Here is a 22,671-nt window from a genome sequence, read left to right as displayed (position 1 = left end):
CTCACGCGACAGAAAGCGAAACTGGTAAACAAAGTAATCACGAGGACAAAAGCATCAGAGTATTCACATCCACGCATTTCTGACCATGTCCCATAACACTCGTCGGTCATACACTTACCTTTTTTGTGTCAGTTACGCGCTAACTTCCACCTAATACATTGTTTTCGGTCTGCATCCATATTTCAGGACTCGCCAAACGTTATGGTTAATTTATTAATATATACAGTGAGCAAACAAATCTTCGAACTATTCAGCAGGTTGTATCTTTGATGTCGCTAGTTCAGTTTATAGAAATGTACTAGGTGACCATAAAACCCCATTAAAACCTTGAATTTAAATAAGGACACTGGAAAAAAGGAGTTATTAACATGTTCTAATCCTGTCCAAAAAGATATTCAGATAGCTTGATGTATTTTTCTAACACATTAGACTGGATGATGTAAAGTGCAAAAGGCAGCTAGCAAAACCCAACTGTTACAAATTACAGTACTAATAAAAAAATACAATACAGTTGTACTTCTTTGTTTCAATGTGCATGAATGACAGCGGTTGAAACAGTCAAACAACAAATAAATATATAGAAATAGAGAAAATTTGAACAAATAAAAAGTAACTTGGTTTGTTGGTACAACTGTAGAATTGAAATTTAAATAACTTTGGCTGCAGTTTTCTTTTGACTAAAGGCTATAATTTTGGCTGTAGTTATAATTATAAAGTTAGCATGTAGTTTTCTGGAAAATGTAAAGTTTGGCTGGGAATAATTACAATCATTTTACTAGGAGGGGAATGGATTTTATAGTATTATCTTAGGTATTTGTCAATCAGACACATACCTATCATTGGGTAAGCAATGAGATCACAATGGACTCTGACGCATGTGGGAATAAAACGACGTTACCCAATACTAAATACAAACCATATAGTATTACCACGTGCCTCGCACATGTTGTAGCTCCTTACATGGAACTTGATCTGCCCCCTTGATCTTGTAGTTCTAAATCACCCACTATCAATTTATCATAATAATTTATTAGATGCAAATCTGAGCCTATCCAAAGCTTAAGATTACTATACATTTGATAAACAACAATACAATCAATTATTGACCATAGTCTTACGGCAAAAAAAGCTGTTTTGCAAGATTGCAATCGCGAAGACTATCTCTAATGTATTTTGCTATTTTCACTTTTAAAATAGAAGAATTTTATAATAGAAGTGAGATATGTTACAATGTATTCTTCTAAAATAGCATACTTTAAATATAGAGTAAAAAATAGAGGAATATTATTTTTTTCTCTATAAATAGAGAAAAAAATAGAGATCTCTATTATAAATGAAGAAATAGAGGTAAATTAGAGCAATTTTATCCTTACATGCTATTATAGAAGTGAAATTAGCAATGAGTCGAAGATGCTATAAATATTTGTATTAAACATAGTTCAAATTCTTTGAATTAATTTTTATACTTATAAAATAAGCGGCAGACCGTGGCAAAGATAAAAATAAAGAAGTAAGCTATAATTAAGCAAGTATCGTGTACATGTTTTTCTGCATATATTTGGCAAAGTCAACATTTGGAATCCGTTATGATGGAATGACACAAATATTTTTAAATTCATCAAACTTAAAATCAAATTAAATATTTAAATTTTAGTATCAAATTAAATATTGGAATTTTAATATCAAATTAAATATTTTGGAATTTTAAATTAGACAGTAGAAGAAGACCAATCGTTTTATAAGTATATACATTGGAAAAGCCAATTCAGACACTACTTATCTTTCTAGTCTTCACCTTTCTTTTCTCTCCTTTCTTTTTCTATTTATACAATCTTCCAAAAACAAAGAAAAAGTAAAGAGAAGAGAGGGAAGAAAATATAAGAGTATAACGATGAGAGGAAAAGGAGGAGATCCAGAGTCGAGGATTCCGTTGTTGAAGAGCCATGAAACGGCGGAGGAAGACGGTGGAGGATTGAAGAGAAGAGTTTGGGTTGAGACAAAGAAGCTATGGCAAATCGTTGGTCCTGCGATATTCACTCGTATTACGACATATTCTATGCTTGTAATAACTCAAGCCTTCGCTGGTCATCTCGGGGATCTCGAACTCGCCGCTATATCAATCGTTAATAACGTCGTCGTCGGCTTCAACTTCGGCCTCTTGGTACGTTTTCATTTTTTGCTTATTCCTTTAATTTAAGATGAGGAAACATAATATGAACGTGGTGCAGCTTGGAATGGCGAGTGCGTTGGAAACGTTGTGTGGACAAGCGTTTGGAGCAAAGAAATATCACATGTTGGGAGTTTATATGCAACGTTCTTGGATTGTTCTCTTCTTTTGTTGTATTTTGTTATTACCGACTTATCTTTTCACAACTCCGGTTCTCAAATTTCTCGGTCAGCCTGATGATATCGCTGAGCTTTCTGGTGTCGTCTCCGTTTGGGTCATCCCTCTTCATTTCGCTTTCGCTTTGTCTTTCCCACTTCAACGTTTCCTCCAGTGCCAGCTCAAAAACCAGGTACGTAATATCGATATTGTTTTACACAAATATTTCTTTAGGATTTTTATTTTTTTCTGGCAAAAATACTAGTCATGTTTTTGAATTCTCTACGCAACATTCAGCTCAGATACCTAATATACACGTACGTGTGTGTGTGTGTGTTTAAAATACTAAAAAGACATTTACATTGCAATAGAGAAAGTACCTATGTATGCTTATACAAGTTTATCACAAAAGAATGTTTAGTACAAAGGCAAGAAGCAACTATAGTTATTTATAATAGTCTTTCTTGGATGACAAAGTCTTCATTTGTTTGTGGGTCTATTTAGGTGACTGCGATTGCGTCTGCGATTGCATTGGTCGTTCACTTTTTAGTGTGCTGGTTGTTCGTTGATGGACTTAAACTCGGAGTCGTGGGAACTATGGCTACGGTTAGTATCTCTTGGTGGGTCAACGTTCTTATTACTTTAGGTTACTCCGTGTGTGGCGGCTGTCCACTCACTTGGACCGGCTTCTCCTCCGAAGCCTTCACCGGGCTTTGGGAGTTTCTCAAACTCTCTGCTTCTTCCGGCGTCATGCTTTGGTACCTATATATATATCAATTTTGTGGCTTTTTACAATGAGCCCACATAGTTTCTAACGGTAGATATATGTTTTTGGACAGTTTGGAGAATTGGTATTATCGAATTTTGATAATAATGACTGGAAATCTTGATAATGCTCGAATAGCTGTTGACTCTTTGTCTATTTGGTAAGTCGTCGTTTCTTTACCTCATACGTTTTCTTTGTTTTGTTTATATCTAAGTTGTTTTTTCACTATATAATAATAGAAGAAAAAGCCATATCAATCATATAATCTTATCGCATCGTTTTGCACGTCTACTTTTGGTTGTTGCTGAAAGGTCATTAACTTATAATTGACTTATTTAATTCTTTCTAAACAACTGTATATTTTTATTTTGTAATTATTTTATGTATGACCAACTTTAACTTGTGAAACAAAACTTTTGGCAGCATGTCGATAAATGGATGGGAGATGATGATTCCTATCGCTTTCTTCGCCGGAACCGGGTAAATAAGACTTTCTTCTCCACTTGCTAACTTCTATACCGACTTACGAATATGGTCTACTAGATCTGGTCGGTTTAACCCACTTTATAATGGCATATAAAGCAAAGCATCTGGCTGTTACAACGGGCCCGTAAAATTATAAGGTGGTAATGGAATTATTAGATAACATTTAGGGTTCGTGAAAAACGTGGCGTCTCTTCTTTTTCAACTACATCTGAAAAGGATTTTACAAAAATGCGTTTGATTAAATGGTATTTAGTATAAGCTATGAATCTTAAATGCGTTTCTGCTTTCTGGTTCGCAGTTAATGTACATTTTGGCAAGTATACGATTTTACTGTTAGTTAGGTTATTCATGATTTCATGAACATGATTCGCAAGAAAACATCAAACACCTTCCTCTCTTTTGTTTTCAAGCCATTATTCTCAAAACATTACACTACACATCTTCTAATACAAGGAAGGAATAGGATACTTTTTGCATAGAACATTATTATTTTCTGAAAAATATGAAATTCAAACCTAATATTGGCATTTTGGGCTACATCCTTCTGGCTTCTTCTACCTTCTTCCGTAGTTTGTTTGATTCTTTTTGCCAACTTGTCGTTTTGTATGATGAATAAGACAGTACGAGTACACAAATTTTAATTTTTTTCTCCTTCGTATATGTTACCTGATCTATAGCTTCTCGTTGTTCACTTGTTTTTTAGTTCTGTGGGGGCAGATTCAAGTGTACTATTAAGTAGGCCACTAGACTAGCTAGCCTGACAATTACATTACATGTATTGTAGGAAATAACTGTCGTTACACTTTTAATTAGAAACCTGATTGAATAAAGGCTATAGAAAAACAATCATCTACGTTTGGCTCATGATACATCAACGATTGCAGTGTACGTGTGGCAAACGAACTAGGAGCAGGCAACGGGAGAGGAGCAAGGTTTGCGACGATTGTATCAGTGACACAGTCTTTAATCATCGGATTATTTTTTTGGGTGATCATAATGCTTTTCCATAACCAAATCGCTTGGATCTTCTCTTCAAGCGAAGAAGTCTTAATGGCCGTTAATAAACTCTCAATTCTGCTAGCTTTCACAGTTCTTCTAAACAGCGTCCAACCGGTTCTTTCCGGTACGTCACAAAATTATTTATTTCATATATAAAGTCAATGATTTTTATGTTGACTTTTCATTTTTGATTAGGTGTTGCGGTTGGATCGGGCTGGCAATCATACGTGGCTTATATAAACTTGGGATGTTATTACTGCATCGGGGTTCCATTTGGGTTTGTAATGGGCTGGGTTTTTAACTTCGGTGTCATGGTAATTACATTTCTCCTTCGTCCTTATATTGATTTACTTACATTTATATAGATTTAGGTGTGCACAAAAAAAAATAGATTTAGGTCACTAAATATTTTGTTTTTTTTTTGTTTTTTTTTTCGCTAATTCCACCAAATATTTTGTTTCAGACTAACAGTATGATGTTTTGTATTTCTATAGGGTATTTGGGCTGGTATGATTTTTGGAGGAACCGCAGTCCAGACAATGATCTTAGCTTTTATCACGATGAGATGTGATTGGGAAAAGGAGGTAAATTTAAAATCTTGTATATAGTTTTATGCTCGTCTCTCATTCATTAGAGGAATTCAAATTTTTGATAACGATTTTAAATTCAAATTTGCAGGCGCAAAAGGCAAATACGCGTGTTAACAAATGGTCCAACATAATCAAATGAAGTTTCACACAATAATTTTTCGACTTGGTTGTGTATCTTAAATTTTGAAAATCATGTTAGCAAAATGTACCTAGAAAGCGTTTCAACTATTAAGTTGCTCTCTGCAGTTACTACAAAAAAATACTCATTATGTTCCTAAATGTACTATATTTTAAAGAATTTTGATATTCCAATATATAAGATATTTTTATTTTTTCTAAATAACATTTACTTTATTAAAAATGGTATAACCAATCATATTTAATAGTTTATTTTATAATTTGTTGAATACTTTCAATTTATAATTTTAATGATACTTTTTAAATAAAAATAATAATTTTCTTAATTGTGTGTTTTCATCTAAACATTTTATATTTAGGAATATAGGGAGTATCATTTTATTTCTTAAAACATTTATAGCTGTTAGTTTGGAAAATAGCTACAGAAAATTATTGGCTGTTTGAAAGGTTAAAAGAACTTTGAACCCGCAAATAGATAAAGAACAACTTAGAACCCCAAAAAAGAAGACCAACACATGATTATAAACAGCTTACGTTACCATACTTCGCAAAGTGTTCCTCCATCCTCGGCCAACCAAAGGGAGAATGATATGAAGCCACCCCAGTGCCGTATTAACTCTGTGAAAACATGATCACTTAGTGACTATCAGACCAAGAAAATAAGCAGATTACATACTGGTTTGTTTTTAAAACTACGTAAAGATACGGGTCTGTTTAAATTAACAGAACAATGTTGGATAATTCCAAGCTTGTGGAAACTTAACATATTATTAGATGTTTAATATGTTAAGATAAACACAATAAGGAAACCTAGAAATAGGAAAAGGAAGTTTCTATCTAGGTTAGGTTTGTGTTTTCCATATCCCACATGTTAAAGGGAATTGTCTTTCATATAAATATAGGTCTAATGGAGAGGTGTTCCATATGATCTAAGAGAAACATATTGAGAGCTTTAGTTTTGAGTAGTTTCTAAAGCTAATAAGAAAAGTTGTTCTTATAATTCTTTGTGTTTCTAAGAGATCTGAATTGGTATCAGAGCCTCAGGTTTGAGACTCGATCTAAGCTTAAGTTGTAGCTTAAGATCCTGGTGCTTGTGAACAAGAGATCGCGACGGCAAGATGGCTGACGTGACTAGAGCTCCACGCACGAAGGACTTTGGATCTACATCCATCCAATGTCCGATGTTGTCATCGACAAACTACACAGTTTGGTCGATGAGGATGAAGGTTCTACTACGTGTTCATGAAGTGTGGGACACAATCGAACCCGGTTCAGATGATCAAAAGAAGAACGATGTTGCGATAGCTCTTTTGTTTCAATCTGTTCCAGAGACTTTGATTCTCCAGGTGGGAGAACAAACCGCATCAAAAGAGATCTGGAACGCCATCAAGTCACGACACCTAGGAGCTGATCGTGTAAGGGAGGCGAGACTTCAGACGTTGATGACAGAGTTTGATAGGTTGAAGATGGATGATGCAGATACAGTCGATGACTTCGCGGGGAAGATATCGGGCCTATCATCCAAAGCAACCTCATTGGGAGAAAACATAGAAGAATCCAAGATGGTCAAGAAGTTCTTGAAGGGTCTTCCAAGACACAAGTATATCCAGATCGTAGCATCACTTGAGCAAGTCCTAGATCTCAACTCGACGGGGTTTGAAGACATAGTTGGAAGGCTTAAGGCGTACGAGGAGCGTGTAGGAGAAGAAACTCAGAAAGAAGACCAAGGGAAGCTAATGTTTTCGAACAATGAAGAGCATAGTCAGAAGGGCTATGAGAATTCCCGTGGTAGAGGAAGAGGACGGAACGGTAGAGGCAGAGGTCGAGGTAGGTCACACAACCAAAACCGTTCGTCACACACCGAAGATAACAACTCGAAGAAGAATCGTTCAAAGCTGATATGTTGGAGATGTGACAAGCCTGGTCACTACGCAACTGTTTGTCCTGAGAAGTCAGAGAAGGATCAAGAAACCAACCTAAACGAGACAGAAGAGGCCGATGCACTCTATGTACACGAGGAGGTGTTTTTGAACGAAGATAAGGTGATTCCAAAGAATCTTGATATCAACAAAGGCGATGCAAGTGTCTGGTATTTGGATAATGGAGCGAGCAATCACATGACAGGGAATAAGGAGTTCTTTTCGAGTTTGAATCTCAACACCAAAGGGAAGGTGAAGTTTGGTGATGGATCGTGTGTTGACATTGTAGGAAAGGGTGTGGTTACTTTTGTGTGCAAGACTGGAGAGAAGAAGGCACTCAAGGACATATACTACATACCCGATCTGAAGCACAATATATTGAGTCTTGGGCAAGCAACAGAGAACGGATGTGAGGTTAACATGAAAGATGTCTACTTAACGCTCACAGATTCGCATGGAAGGTTGCTAGTTCGTGTGACAAGATCTCCAAACCGTCTCTACAAGACCCCTATGGAGATAAGCTACCCGGAATGTTTACATGTCAGGGACGATGATGCTACATGGAGGTGGCATGCTCGACAAGGACATATATGCTATGGAGTGATGAACAACATGGTAAGGAAGGAGATGGTTGTAGGAATGCAGAGTGTAATACACGAAGAAGGCGTGTGTGACATATGTCTCGCAGGGAAGCAAACAAGACACTCATTCCCGAGTGTAACACACGAAGAAGGCGTGTGTGACACATGTTTCGCAGGGAAGCAGATCAGACATTCATTCCCGACTAAGGCCATGGTTTGTACATCAAAGCCAGGGAGATTATTGCTTGGAGATATGTGTGAACGAATCGCACCACCAACGCCAGCAGATAATCGTGAGGCATTCTATCGGTTCAAAAGATCTCACACCGATAGAGGAGGACAGTTTGCCTCAGCTATGTTCAATCTAGGTTGCACCAATAGAGGAGGAGAGGTTGCCTCAGATGTGTTCAATCTAGGATGCACCGATAGAGGAGGAGAGATTGCCTCAGATGAGTTCAACCTATCATGTGAAGAAGATTGGGTTGAAGCTATGGAAGACGAGTTGGAGTCTATCACAAGAAACAAGATATGGGAGCTTGTAGATAGACCGACTGGTTCTGAGAAGAAAAGAGAAGAAGATCGAGTGTGTGTGTTACACAAGACGTTGCATGTGTTACGCCAGGCACCCAGAGCATGGAGTGTGAAACTTGATCAGGTTCTCAAGGAGATGAGATTTGAGAAGTGCACGAAGGAACCATCAGTGTACTGCAAGACTGAAGGAGGAGACGTCTTGATCATAGCCATCTACGTTGATGATCTATTTGTGACAGGAACTTCGCTTAAGATGATTAGGCAATTCAAGGAGGAGATGTCTAAGAAGTTCGAGATGTCAGATTTAGGTAAGCTAACGTACTACCTTGGCATAGAGGTGATTCAAGGAGCAGACGGAATCAGAATAAAGCAAGAGAGGTATGCTCAAGGAATCATGTGTGACACAAAGATGGAAGTGTGTAACACGACTCACATAGGAGTGTGCAACACGACTCAAGGAATCCTGTGTGACACAAAGATGGAAGTGTGTAACACGACTCACGTAGGAGTGTGTAACACGACTCACGGAGGAGTGTGTGACACAAAGGTGGAAGCGTGTGACACAACGCACGTACCAATGGAGTCAAGGTTCTCAAAGGCTGAAGATGAACCAGAGATAAATCAGTTGGGTGTTGAGCAGAAGGCCAACATCCTTCCCAGAGCTCACGTACGCAAGATGGCGGATGTGACCAGAGTTATCATCGCAGTGAGCTTCAGCCACAAGACTCATCGCAACTTAAGTGAAGAGGTCATGAGAAGGTTCTACAAGAACTGGGCCGATTCTAAGAAGAAGCGGTACGGAAGCAAGGAGAGCATCCGGTCTAACCTTGAGAAAGATGTGAATCCAATGAGTGGATTCGTACACCGTGGTGTGGTGGATGATGATTACTTGATGATTAAGTTCAAGCAAATGAGGAGCTTAATCGGAGTTCAAGAAATTGATCTCCCTAATTCAAGTTGGAATTAAGGGGGTGAATGTTGGATAATTCCAAGCTTGTGGAAACTTAACATATTATTAGATGTTTAATATGTTAAGATAAACACAATAAGGAAACCTAGAAATAGGAAAAGGAAGTTTCTATCTAGGTTAGGTTTGTGTATAACTCTATCTTATCTTATTAGTACGATATTGTCCACTTTGGGCCTTAGAGGCTGGCCCGCATGGTTTTACTTTTGGTTTTCATCCCAAAAGGCCTCGTACTATTAGAGTTGGACATCTCTTTATATATTAGACATTCTTTATCTAATTCTCCAATGTGGGACTTAGTTTGTTATCTCACATTCTCCCCCTCAAACTAAGTATCACATTCATCTCGTGTCCCACAACTGACTTCCAGGATCTTCTGACTTGATTTCTGCCACACACCTCTCATTCCTAACTCATAGGATACCATTCATCTCTCGAAGGGTATTTCGGTCTTCTTGCAGATTTCTCGTCAACCGCTCTGATACCAATTGTTGGGATTGTGAAATCCCGTGTCCAACTCTATCTTATCTTATTAGTACGATATTGTCCACTTTGGGCCTTAGAGGCTGGCCCGCATGGTTTTACTTTTGGTTTTCATCCCAAAAGGCCTCGTACTATTAGAGTTGGACATCTCTTTATATATTAGACATTCTTTATCTAATTCTCCAATGTGGGACTTAGTTTGTTATCTCACAAACAAGCCCAATATTTTATATAGGCGCTCCAAATATACAGCTGACAAAAATGCGGGCCTATTTTATATATTAAATAGAAGTCATGATTTCTTTTATATATGATTTTTTTAATTTGGACCATTACTTAGAAATCTTATTAAATGTATTTTATTAAAACTAATAATACATAAAATTTTTAAAATACTTTAATCATAACTAGATTTTGACCCGCGCACCCGCGCGGGTGTATTTTTCAAAAATATTTTGCTACTTGTTTTTTATGTTAATAATAGTGCTTGAAAAAAACAAAATCTGAAGAACGAAACCGATCTTGATCTGAAAGTGTAATACCAAACTTGAACCAAAATTGATAGCAAAATATTTTGAAAAATATGTTAATATTTAATCTGCGCGTCTGCGCGGATGTATATTTTGAAAAATATGTTGATATTTGTTTTTCATGTAATTATTAGAGTTTGGCAAAATGAATCCGAGGAACAGAACCGATACCGATCCGAAAATATAGTACCAAACCCGAACATAAATTGATTAAATATTCAAAGTTTTGATATTTAGAGATCCAAATCTGATCTGAACCGAAGTATTCGGATACCCGAATTTATCTAAAAATATATTTATATACTTATATATATTAATTATTTTTAGATTTAACGTATATAAAACATCAAGAATGATACTTTTAAATTGGTTTAAATACTTGAAAATATATATAGACAGTCAAAAGTAAATATCTGAAATAGTTAAGGTACACTCAAATCACCACAAATACTTAAAATAATTATTGATTTTGTATCCAAAAATTTTAAATCAAGCCAATTGATATGTTAAGCTTAGGTATTCTGACATATGTTATTTAAATTTATAGGAAATATATTATTTTATTTATAGATTTTGATAAATTTAAAATATATAATGATTTAAAACTTTAAAAATAATTTAAATGGATCCAAACTCGAACCAAACCCGCAAAGGTCTGAATCACACTCAAACCAAAATCTAGAAACATCCTAATAGGATTGAAATCTTTGACCCCGGAAATCTGAAACGCATATCGATCAGAACCAAACTCGTATGGGTAACCGAAAGCCCATCCCTAGTCATTATTATGTATCTTATATTGTCATCATATAATTAATCGTATTTTATATGTACCATCATATAAATAATTATATATATTATATTTTTAAAACTTAATATGAAATATAAAAACCATAATTTGAGTTGGTATTTCAAATTGGGCTTTGTATTGTATTTTTCTTATATATATGTTGACAACATTTTTTATAATGGTTATTGAAAAATAGTTTAGTAAAAATTCATTTTTGAATATATGTATATTTTTCAATCAATTTATGATATAAATCAATTTTGAATTATTATTTTGATTTGAAATATGTATATAAAGTTTAAATTTTGTTTTATGGTTAGTTAGAAAAAAAAGTTTTAGGAGGTGTTATTGGTTTATGTATTTTTATTGATTTAGAAATTCATATAGTATTTATAAATCCAAGTAAAATATACAAATTTTCAAATTTTCTCGGATTAGTATTTACAAATCCGGAGGTTTTCCTTCGGATTTGGGCCTTTGTATTTTTCACAAAGAAATCCATGCAAATCCATTCAAATACATTATGAAATCAAATCTATTAATAATTTCGTATGATTGAATAACACTTGATTTGAATTAGAATTTTTGAATCATTAAACGAATAACACTTGATTTGAATTAGAATTTATGAATCATTAAACGAATAACACATGATTTCAATACATATTTTAAAATCATAGAACCAATAACACTAGATTTAGTTTGGATTTTCAAATCCATCAAAATACACCAACCAATAACCCCCACTTAGGCAATTAGATTGACTCATTTTAAAACTGGCTCAAATAGATAGTTTCTTATAATATGATGGACTTTCAATTTTTCTTAATAACATAAGCCCATTACTTTTTTGCTTAATAATACTATCCTTATTTTCAAACAAAAGTAATGGTTATTGAAAAATAGTTTAGTAAAAATTTATTTTTGAATATATGTATATTTTTGAATATATGTATATTTTTCAATTAATTTATGATATAAATCAATTTTAAATTATTATTTTGATTTGAAATATGTATATAAAGTTTAAATTTTGTTTTATGGTTAGTTTAGAAAAAAAAGTTTAAATGATTTGACTCATTTTAAAACTGATCCAAATAGATAGTTTCTTATAATATGATGGACTTTCAATTTTCCTTAATAATATAAGCCCATTTCTTTTTTGCTTAATAATACTATCTTCATTTCCAAACAAAAGTAATATTTTTTTAAAAGACTACAATCCATGTTACCAAACACTCTTATTTTTTAAACTCATATACATGTTTCCAAACAATCTCATTTTGTACTTCAGTTTTAATAAGATAGATATCTTTTGATATCTTTTTATTTTAAATATAAATATATTTATTTTAAAATTCTAACAATTCTGTTTTAAAAGATTTTTACAAGATCTTTATTTTCGAAATTATATTTAAATATTTTCACTAATTTTGAAATTAGTTTGAAATATTATTATACATTAATAAATTCAGTAATCGTTTATAAAATGAAAAATAAAAAATCTGTCATATTTTATATATTATGTAATCATAATCAATCATATTAAAAGAAAATTATTATATTGAGCTAAATATAATAAAATTGTATTAAATTTATATATATTATATATTTTCTTTTCGTAGGTATAAAATATTTATGTTCAAAAATAAAATCTAATATGTTGGTAAGATGGGTTAACATTAGCAGACTGTATAATACATGTATAAAAATTAACATGTATTTCTTTAAAGCTTATAATATAAAATATTTGTAACTACTTTAATCATAATATATTTTCATTTTAAATATAATATATATTTATATATTACATTTTAAAAATTCTAATAAATCTGTGTAAAATATTTTAACAATAATTTAATGTATTTTAAGTTATCGTTTATAAAATGAAAAAAATAAATAAAGTATATCATATTTTATCTAATTTATAGTCATGATCATGTTAAAATATAATTATTATACTTAAAAAATATGATAAAAGTATATTCAATTGATAAATTTCTAAATTTTATTTTCATAAATATAAATTATTTATTTTAAAAATATAATATGATGATAGAATGGCTTAAAATTAGCAAACCATATAATACATGTCTAAAAATGAATATATCTTAGACTTTTGTATATACAATAATATATTATCTAAAATTCATAAGCATAAAAAATATTAGTAAAAAGAAATACGATTTTTAAACACGGATCATAATTTAGCATAAATTAAATACAAAATAATTTTCAAATATGTTTTCTCATGAATATATTAATTTGCTTAATAGCTAAATGCAAATACAATAAGATAAATATATAATAAGAAGTAAAAATACATACGATTTTAAACAATTGACTAATTATAACATGTAAATTATAAAATTATTGTATTTAAAAATAGTTATATAAACATTTAAATATATGATTAACGTTAAAAATATATACCACTAATGTTTAAAAACAATAATTTATGTATAGAAAAGTGAAAACAAACACCCGCTCGGTTGCACGGATCAAAATCTAGTCCCTTTTGAAACATTCCATTTCATTGATGAAAATCCATGACTTACACGTGATACACAAACAAAGCTAGCGAGTTATTAAACTCCTAGAGACTAAAGCCAAGAGTACACAAAATCATACTCTGGAGATAAAAGCCGGCATAATTGAACAAATTCTCTGGAAATTTAAACAAATCATAATTAACAAAAGTTAAAAGAGAATCCAATCATAGACATTAGATCAATTCAACAAGACACCCAAAGTGACTGGATATACCAGACGAGGACAGAAGAAATAAGCGCACACCAAAGAGTGAACCATATTTGGGAAAGAACGACTTCTCATTATACTGCTCTGACTTTTCACTAGACGAGCCAAGAGAAACTGTAGATCACAAACCCCAGAGGATGATGAAACCCAACTTTTTAACAATCAAACCTCCACGCTATGTGCAAAGAGCCACATCTCTAAATCCTTGTAGACGAGTCGGAGAAAACAAATCCAGATCAGAACAACGAACACTTCTCCAGATTGACCTGTTGCAAGAGAAACAAGGATAAGCACAACTTTCCTCCACGGGTAGATCCGCCACAAGAAGCAAACAAAACCACATGCAGACAGAATCAGAGCAGAGGTGACACAAACAGAGCCGTATAACCCGCCATCGCAGACCCCCGAACCATCCTAGGCATCGACCAACCCATTGGCCAACAATCAAACAAGAACATGACCGACTGACTGACCAACGCCAAGGATTGGACCACCGATAAAACTCAACACCAAATCCTTGATCTTCAAATCTAGATCTACAAGAAGCATACAAACTAAAAAAAGGACATCTGAACAAAACAAACCCGACCAATACCAAATGTCGGCCTATCTATCTTTTTTTTGTTCAAACCATAATTTTCATTCAAAGAAACTTAAATTGGGTTCAAGGCCCAAAGGACTTGTTTTGCAATTTGGTCGGCCCTAACATTTGTCGATTTAGGAATAAAACTAAAGGAAATAGATTTAAAGGACAAAGACAGAAGGTAAATGTCATTTAGTGCGCCATAGATCTCAAGCTTTCTCTCCTTCTTGTTGATTGTATTGATGAGGGTTTGAGAGTCTAAAAGTATCGAGATGGCTTCTAAACTGTGAAAGAAGGCAAAGGTTATGGCTGAGAGTACTGCCAATGTTTCTGCCATAAGAGGCGATGGGACGAAAGTCGCTGTTGCTGCATGTTGAGAAGTCGAGACCAGATTATCTATGATCCAACCAAATCCTGCTTCGCCCGTTGATGAATTCCACGCTGAAGATCGAGCATAGATCGAGTCTTTTAAGGTTTGGTTCAACTCCGATCAAAAGCATCGATGGATTTGATTTTGAGGGGGATTGAGCCATCATCCATTCCCTTGCATCAGAGATGGCTTTCTGGATTGTTTCTTTAGGGGAAAAACTCCGTTTTTCAAAGACGAGGTGGTTCCTTGCGCACCAGAGAGATCAGCATATCCACGCTGCTAGAGAGCCCGCTACGATTCCCATCGGCTTATCTACCTATCTATTTACGCTCTTTCTTTCTTTCAACCCTTGTTCATTCATGTCATACACTTGTGTCACTAGTGATTCCACGTATTAGAAGAATAAAAGCCACGTGTTTTATTTGGTAAAATATAAAAACCGAGTTTTTATTGATTTCTATCCAACTTCTGTCTGATATTACGAATTTATTGTGTTCTGTTTGCATTAATATTTACGTTAGTTGAGCCAGTACTTCTTTTCCACGATTTATTTATGTATATTATCTGTAATTGGACCCAACAAGTTGTTTGAGCTATTTAATAACAGGCTAAGACATCCAATATATAAATTATATTGGTGCTATCGTTATATTTGTACCCGGATTTAGTTAATCCACATTATTAAAACAAAAAAATCTAATCTAATCTATTATACAATGATTCATCCGTCTAGTAGGCAAATCTGATTTAAATGACACAACCTTTTTTAAAGAAACTTTTTAAAAATTAATCTATGCCTAATCAATAATCTACCGCCTAAATATTTTGCTATATTATAATATATTCTAACTATAATGTAAAACATCTTATAAACAAAACATCTTAATATTATGGGACAGAGAAAATATATATAGTACACAACATTGTTTCGGGTTATAAGTTTACAAAAAAATCTTATAAGCTTACAAATATAATAATTATTAAAAAGTGATACAAAAATGTTATAAACTCCCAACATGCAATATTGTTGTAAAATATGTGCATATTTTAAAAAAATGTGCATATTCAATATTAAACAAGTGTTACGTAGCTTGCGTTAATACTTCACGAGAAATAAAAATTAGGTTTATCTGCTGTCGTCATATAGTGAAATTTCTCATGATGGCAGACTTTTTTTGTCTTCATTCTTTTGGTTGAACTCAAGTTTGTTTTATCTTATTTCTGGTTACGTTCCTTTATAAATACATTTTGTGAAAAAAAAATAATAATAAATAAATAAATACATTTTGTGAAGTTATTTTAGTTTAAGCAGAGACAGAGAGATGCAACAGAAACAAAATGACACACAAGCACAGCTCGGGTTTTACCTTTTTTTTTTTTGACGAACGGGTTTTACCATTTTCTTCCATCCATTTATCTTTTCTTGATAAAAAAAAATGTCCCATCCATTTCTCATGTTTGCATGTATGTTTGAATATATCAATTTCGCAAAACTCTACAATTTAATACTCGAAGTTATCAAAAAATAAAAAAGTAAAATACTTTGAAATCCAGTCTCTCCTAGAAAAAATTACGAGAAATTGTTAAAAATACTACATTCCTAATTTCATTTTTCATATTTACCTTAATCATTTTTACTTTTATTTTTAAATATGAAAAACACATTTATAACCTTATGGTAAACTAATTTAGCCTTAGGGTTTAGAGTTGAGAGGTGGGGGTAAAGTTTTTTGAATGTGAAATTTAGAATTTTAATAAATATATAAATAATACTTAAAAATTAAAAATCTTTTTAAAAATAGTTTAATTTTTTCGAATTTCAAAAAAAAATCCGAAACAAAAATTTCAAAAAATATAAAAAATATAAAAAGTTCAAATTTGAAAAAGTATATTTGAAAATATAAAATAAAATATATTTTTATTTAATTTTTTTTTATTTTTTATCTGTTTAAATAATTATTTATTATATATATAGAACAAGAGTATAAGAATCATTTGTCTCTAAATAAAAAATATATTTTTGAAAATTTCTCTTTTAGCGAAAGTGTACATAGTGGCGGATCTATGTAAGGAGATGGAGTGTCATCTGACACCCGTTAAATCTCTAAAAACTCTCTTTTGCTCACAAAAGACAGGTAAATTCAGTAGTTCTGTTGGTGAATTGTCCCTCTTGACACCCTTAATGGTTCAAATACCACCGCTAACATCTTTTATTTATTTTTTCCTTTTAAGTATATATCTTGTAACAAGTAAAAATCTTTCCTTATGAATAATGTTACCAACAATGTATAACATCAAAATTCCCCAAAAATAACAGTCCCCACAAAGCTTATATATATTTAGAAATTCCTTAATTCTAAAACCAAATCAAAAGGAGGTAGTCACATCGTTTTATATATTTATAGGAAAAATCAAATCACACACACACGCTACTTTGCTCTTGTCTCCAGCTTTAGTTACAACCTCTTACACATTTCATCCCGAAAGAATAAAACATATAATAACAACTAGCGATGAGAGGAAGAGGACGAGAAGAAGATGAATCGGAGTCGAGAGTTCCACTGTTGGAAAGTCCTCGCACGATAGAGGAAAACGGTGGAGGATTGAGGAAGAAACTTTGGGTTGAAACAAAGAAGCTATGGCAAATCGTTGCTCCGGCAATGTTCACTCGTATAACGACATATTCGACGCTTGTAATAACTCAAGCATTCGCTGGTCATCTCGGAGATCTCGAGCTAGCTGCAATCTCCATCGTTTATAACGTCGTTGTTGGCTTCAACTTCGGCCTCTTTGTATGATACTTATTTAATTGTAATACTAATCATTATTATATTTTCTGATATGACAATACCTAACATGAACGCGGTGCAGCTTGGAATGGCGAGTGCGTTGGAAACATTGTGTGGACAAGCGTTTGGAGCAAAGAAGTATCACATGTTGGGAGTTTATATGCAGCGTTCTTGGATTGTTCTCTTCGTTTGTTGTATGTTGTTGTTACCGACTTATCTTTTCACAACTCCGGTTCTCAAATTGTTGGGGCAACCGAACGATATAGCCGAGCTCTCCGGTGTCGTGTCCGTTTGGGTCATCCCTCTTCATTTCGCCTTCTGTTTGTCTTTTCCGCTCCAGCGTTTCCTCCAGTGCCAGCTCAAAAGTCACGTAAGTAATCGATCTGATTGTTTTAAAAATAATTAGTTTAAGTTGCGTTTAGATGACAAGAAAATTAACAAATATTATTTTCAGTTTTTACTAATATATTACTGCAGATCGCAAATATCTAACCTAATGCTTCCTTGTATTTGCGTTGAACATATACACTTGCAAGTGACAAATTAATTCTGCTTATTATATGGTACAAGATCGTGGATTAGTTATTTATAAAATAATACATCTTGAATGTTAACGCAAACGAACGGAACAATCATTTGTTTTCCTTAGGTGCCTGCATTTGGGGCTGGAGTTGGACTGGTGGTTCACTTTCTAGTGTGTTGGCTGTTCGTGGACGGGCTAAAACTAGGTGCCGTCGGTACTATGGCTACGGTGAGTATCTCTTGGTGGGTCAACATTCTTATTCTATTAGCATACTCCGTTTGCGGTGGCTGTCCACTCACTTGGACCGGCTTCTCCTCCGAAGCTTTCACCGGACTTTGGGAGTTTGTCAAACTCTCCGCTTCTTCAGGCGTCATGCTTTGGTACCAATTTACTATACTATGTCTATGTGTACTATTGACCAATGTTGTACCACACAACTACCTAACAGTAGATATTTGGTCTTTTTGGGGCAGTTTGGAAAACTGGTATTATCGTATATTAATTATAATGACTGGGAATCTTCAGAATGCTCGAATAGCTGTTGACTCTTTGTCCATATGGTAAGTCGTTTCTTTTACATTTTCCAGCAGGAGAAGTCATCAAACATAATCCGTATATGACCTTATTGCATCATTTAAGGTTGTTGCGAAAATTTGTATAATTTAATAATCATTGTTATACATACTAATGTTTTTTGGCAGCATGACGATAAATGGCTGGGAAAATATGATTCCTCTTGCTTTCTTCGCCGCAACCGGGTAAAATCCAATTTTCTCGATTGCTTATTTCTAAACCGGTTTGTGATCTAACTTGATCCGGTTCCGTTGAGTCCACTTTAATTCAACTAATTGTAGGTTGGTTGTTAACATGACCATCAAATTTAAAGTTATAATGAATCGTGAACTGTTTTCCCATCCTCCAATTTTGGTGGTTCGGAATAATCCTGAAAAAAACTCAAAATAGTAAGAGTACGTAAGGTTATATAATGCTTAACACAAAAATAAAGGAAATTAATTCTTAATTAGAAGTTTAATTACACTTTAGGAACAACTGAGTCATATGATTATAATAACTATAATGTTTCAACAACAAGCTGAAATTTCTCTCTTTTTAGGAAGCACAATCACTAAAGTCTAAACCTCGAAAATGTGATTTTAATACTATGAACAAACAAAAGAAGGTCATATTAATGGTATCTGGTCCTTCCATAACCAAAAGATCGACTGAATTAAAAAGGTGAACTAGTTGTTAGACAAGACAGCTAAAGAAGTCTATGAAATCATTCACAACCTAACAAATACTTAATTGATGTATAATTCAACATGACATTTTTATTTTTTATGTTAAATGTTGCAGTGTTCGTGTGGCAAATGAATTAGGAGCAGGTAATGGAAAAGGAGCAAGACTTGCGACGATTGTATCAGTGACACAATCATTAATCATTGGATTATCTTTTTGGGTGATAATAATGCTTTTCCATAACCAAATAGCATTGATATTTTCTTCAAGTGAAGCGGTCTTAATGGCTGTCAATAAACTCTCCATTCTACTAGCTTTCACGATCCTTCTTAACAGTGTCCAACCAGTTCTTTCTGGTAATATTTTCATTTTAAAAAATTTGAGAAAAAATCTTTATATAGTGTATCAACGTTTTGTGTTAATTTTCGGACTCATCTTAGGTGTTGCGGTTGGATCAGGATGGCAATCCTACGTAGCATATATAAATTTGGGATGTTACTATTGTATTGGGATCCCACTTGGATTTTTAATGGGTTGGGTTTTCAATTTTGGCGTCATGGTAATAAACGTTTTCTTTCGCTTATAGTATTAATTATTTAGTGACATCATTTATCCAATTAGGTTGGAGTATTTAATTGTATTGATGTTTTATTATTTTATTCATTTATAGGGAATATGGGCTGGTATGATCTTTGGAGGTACCGCAGTTCAAACAATAATCTTAAGTTTTATTACAATGAGATGTGACTGGGAAAAAGAGGTAAATTGATATTTTGCATTTGTTTTTTTATTTGTCTTTGATCGTGTAGGGAGTATGTAGTTACTGATGACGTTCTTTTACTACAAATTTTGCAGGCACAACGAGCCAGTGCACATGTTAACAAATGGTCCAACACAATAAAATAAAAATTTGTGTAATGCTTGAATCTGTGTATTAAATAATTTGGCAGCAAGATTTTTGCTTTTCTAAACTGCTATATGTTCTTATGTTGGTATAAAAGACTGATGTAGTATACCAAGTCAGAGTCAGTCCAAGTATTACATAGGTTCTAATGTTCTATATATAGAATCCCAAACTCAATAATAAGAAGTCCTTCTCTTATTAATCAATCACAAATCACAAATCATAAAATCACCCATTATGCATCTCATTATGCATTCATATATATAGGACCTAACAATTTCCTATTCCATCTATGATTATCATATTTCCTAATCTAACACAATATAGAAAAGAAAACTTCTATCACAAGTATTATTCAAGCTTAACCAACATTCTCCCTCTTAAGCTTGAGCTTACTTTCACACACATCTTGAACACCGATCAGGTCTCTCATCTCTTTGAATTTTAATCTTCCAAGTGACTTGGTAAGAATGTCAGCTCTCTGCTCGCTTCCAGGAATATGTTCAACCTCAACTTGTTCTTTCTCAACACATTCTCTTATGAAGTGAAACCTTCTGTGAATGTGCTTGTTACGGCCATGAAAAACAGGATTTTTACTCAATGCTATGGCAGACTTATTATCGACCTTAATCACCACTCTCTTGCTTTCTTTTCCAACAGCTTCACTCAAGAGTTCTTGCAACCAAATCGCCTGTTTTGCTGCCTCCGTTGCAGCCATAAACTCGGCTTCACATGAAGACAATGCTACAAGCTCTTGTTTTGTCGAGCACCATGTTATAGGACTTTCGCCAAGGTAGAATATATGTCCAGTCGTACTCTTACCGTCATCAACATCAACATTATGAGAAGCGTCACTAAATCCCAAGAGATCAAAGCCTTTGTCACGTTAATAATGTAGTCCTAGAGAGCTAGTTCCACGAAGGTATCTAAAAATCTGCTTTAATGCAGCACCGTGAGACATCCTTGGATCCTGCATATAACGGCTGAGTACACCCACACTGAAAGATAAGTCAGGTCGTGTGTGTAGCAGGTATCGAAGACACCCTATAGTACGCCGATATTCCCTTTCATCTATCTTTTCTTCTTTACACGACTTAGAGAAACTTGCATTCTGCTCGATCGGGATATGAGTCAAGTTACAAGCACTCATCTTAGCTTCTTCAAGTATCCTTTGAGCGTATCTCTCTTGCTTGAGAACAATCCCATCTTTACCTTGCAACACCTCGATTCCTAGATAATACGTCAATAACCCGAGGTCACTCATCTCGAAGTTTGTTTGCATCTCACGTTTAAAATCCAATATAGCTCTTAACGAAGGTCCAGTGACTAAGAGATCGTCTACATAGATTACTACAATAAGCATCTCTTGGTTGCTTTCCCTTCGGTAGAGAGATGGCTCCTTTGAGCATCGTCTGAAACCTAAACTCCGTAGGATCTGATTAAGTTTTATATTCCACGCTCTAGGTGCTTGCCGCAGTCCATAAAGAGCCTTTTTCAACTTATAAACCTTGTGTTCTTCTCCAGCAACAACAAAACCTTCTGGTTGATTAATGAACACTTCATCCTTTAGCTCTCCGTGTAGGAACGCGGTTTTAACGTCAAGGTGGTGTACTTCCCAGCCGTGTGATCCAGCCAAAGCTATAATCAATCGAATTGTTTCAATGCGAGCCACCGGTGCAAACACTTCATCATAATCAACGCCATGTCATTGGACGTATCCTTTAGCTACTAGCCGGGCTTTGTATTTACTAATGGTTCCATCAGCATTCCGTTTAATCTTAAACACCCACTTCAAACCAATTGGCTTCACACCTGCGGGCAACTCAACAAGATCCCATGTATCGTTCTTTTCTATAGAGAAGATCTCATCCTTACATGCTTCCACCCAGACTTTTATATCCTTAGCTTCATTGAAGTCCCATGGTTCTTCATTAATGATCATCAACAGACGTTCACTTTCTATTTCTGCAAAAAGTACATAATCGTCGAGGTATACGGGTCGCGTGGATACCCTTGCTGATCGTCGAGGTTGTCTCGCGGGTCCATCATCATTATTATCACTCCCTTCATCATTGTCATCATCACCATCGTCCTCGTCTGTATTATCATTCACATCAAAAATATCTGAAGCTTCCATACCCGTGGTGCCATCACTTGACTGATTTTGACTGAATATAAACTCACCAGCCTTAGTGTCGCCGGTTTGTTCTGTCCAACGCCATTCCTTACCTTCATCGAACACAACGTCACGACTAACAATTATGCGTTTTGTTAGAGGGTTGAGTAGTCGGTATGATTTAGATCCCGACTCTGTTCCTAAGTGGACAAGAACTCTGGATCTATCATCTAGTTTCTTACTACCAACTGTCTCTGTTCTAGCGTAGCAAACACACCAAAAAA

General features: G+C 34.1%; 2 protein-coding genes across 2 annotated transcripts; both read left to right on the top strand.

The window, feature by feature from the left end:
- Positions 1–1,772: 1,772 nt before the first annotated feature.
- LOC106347983 (protein DETOXIFICATION 27) lies at positions 1,773–5,496 on the top strand. Its single transcript, XM_013787618.3, has 9 exons — positions 1,773–2,161; positions 2,229–2,516; positions 2,828–3,081; positions 3,163–3,249; positions 3,513–3,569; positions 4,460–4,698; positions 4,770–4,888; positions 5,069–5,158; positions 5,253–5,496. Exons 1-9 carry the CDS (start codon positions 1,892–1,894, stop codon positions 5,301–5,303), a joined length of 1,455 nt encoding a protein of 484 aa, XP_013643072.2. The 5' UTR covers positions 1,773–1,891; the 3' UTR covers positions 5,304–5,496.
- An 11,685-nt stretch (positions 5,497–17,181) lies between these two features.
- On the top strand, positions 17,182–20,431 carry LOC106347982 (protein DETOXIFICATION 27-like). The gene is made up of 9 exons (XM_013787617.3): positions 17,182–17,608; positions 17,688–17,975; positions 18,255–18,508; positions 18,602–18,688; positions 18,830–18,886; positions 19,485–19,723; positions 19,808–19,926; positions 20,038–20,127; positions 20,223–20,431. Exons 1-9 carry the CDS (start codon positions 17,330–17,332, stop codon positions 20,271–20,273), a joined length of 1,464 nt encoding a protein of 487 aa, XP_013643071.2. The 5' UTR covers positions 17,182–17,329; the 3' UTR covers positions 20,274–20,431.
- Positions 20,432–22,671: the final 2,240 nt, after the last annotated feature.

Source organism: Brassica napus, chromosome A6, assembly GCF_020379485.1.
Source record: "Brassica napus cultivar Da-Ae chromosome A6, Da-Ae, whole genome shotgun sequence".
Lineage (NCBI taxonomy): Eukaryota > Viridiplantae > Streptophyta > Magnoliopsida > Brassicales > Brassicaceae > Brassica > Brassica napus.
This window is presented reverse-complemented; position numbering and strand designations above follow the sequence as displayed.

Bases quoted from the DNA above. Each gene is read 5' to 3' on its own strand.
- LOC106347983 (XM_013787618.3), top strand. From the start codon at position 1,892: ATGAGAGGAAAAGGAGGAGATCCAGAGTCGAGGATTCCGTTGTTGAAG. The intron at 2,517-2,827 runs GTACGTAATATC...GGGTCTATTTAG, and splicing joins AGTGCCAGCTCAAAAACCAG to GTGACTGCGATTGCGTCTGC. The intron at 3,250-3,512 runs GTAAGTCGTCGT...AACTTTTGGCAG, and splicing joins GTTGACTCTTTGTCTATTTG to CATGTCGATAAATGGATGGG.
- LOC106347982 (XM_013787617.3), top strand. From the start codon at position 17,330: ATGAGAGGAAGAGGACGAGAAGAAGATGAATCGGAGTCGAGAGTTCCA. The intron at 17,609-17,687 runs GTATGATACTTA...AACGCGGTGCAG, and splicing joins GCTTCAACTTCGGCCTCTTT to CTTGGAATGGCGAGTGCGTT. The intron at 20,128-20,222 runs GTAAATTGATAT...CAAATTTTGCAG, and splicing joins GATGTGACTGGGAAAAAGAG to GCACAACGAGCCAGTGCACA.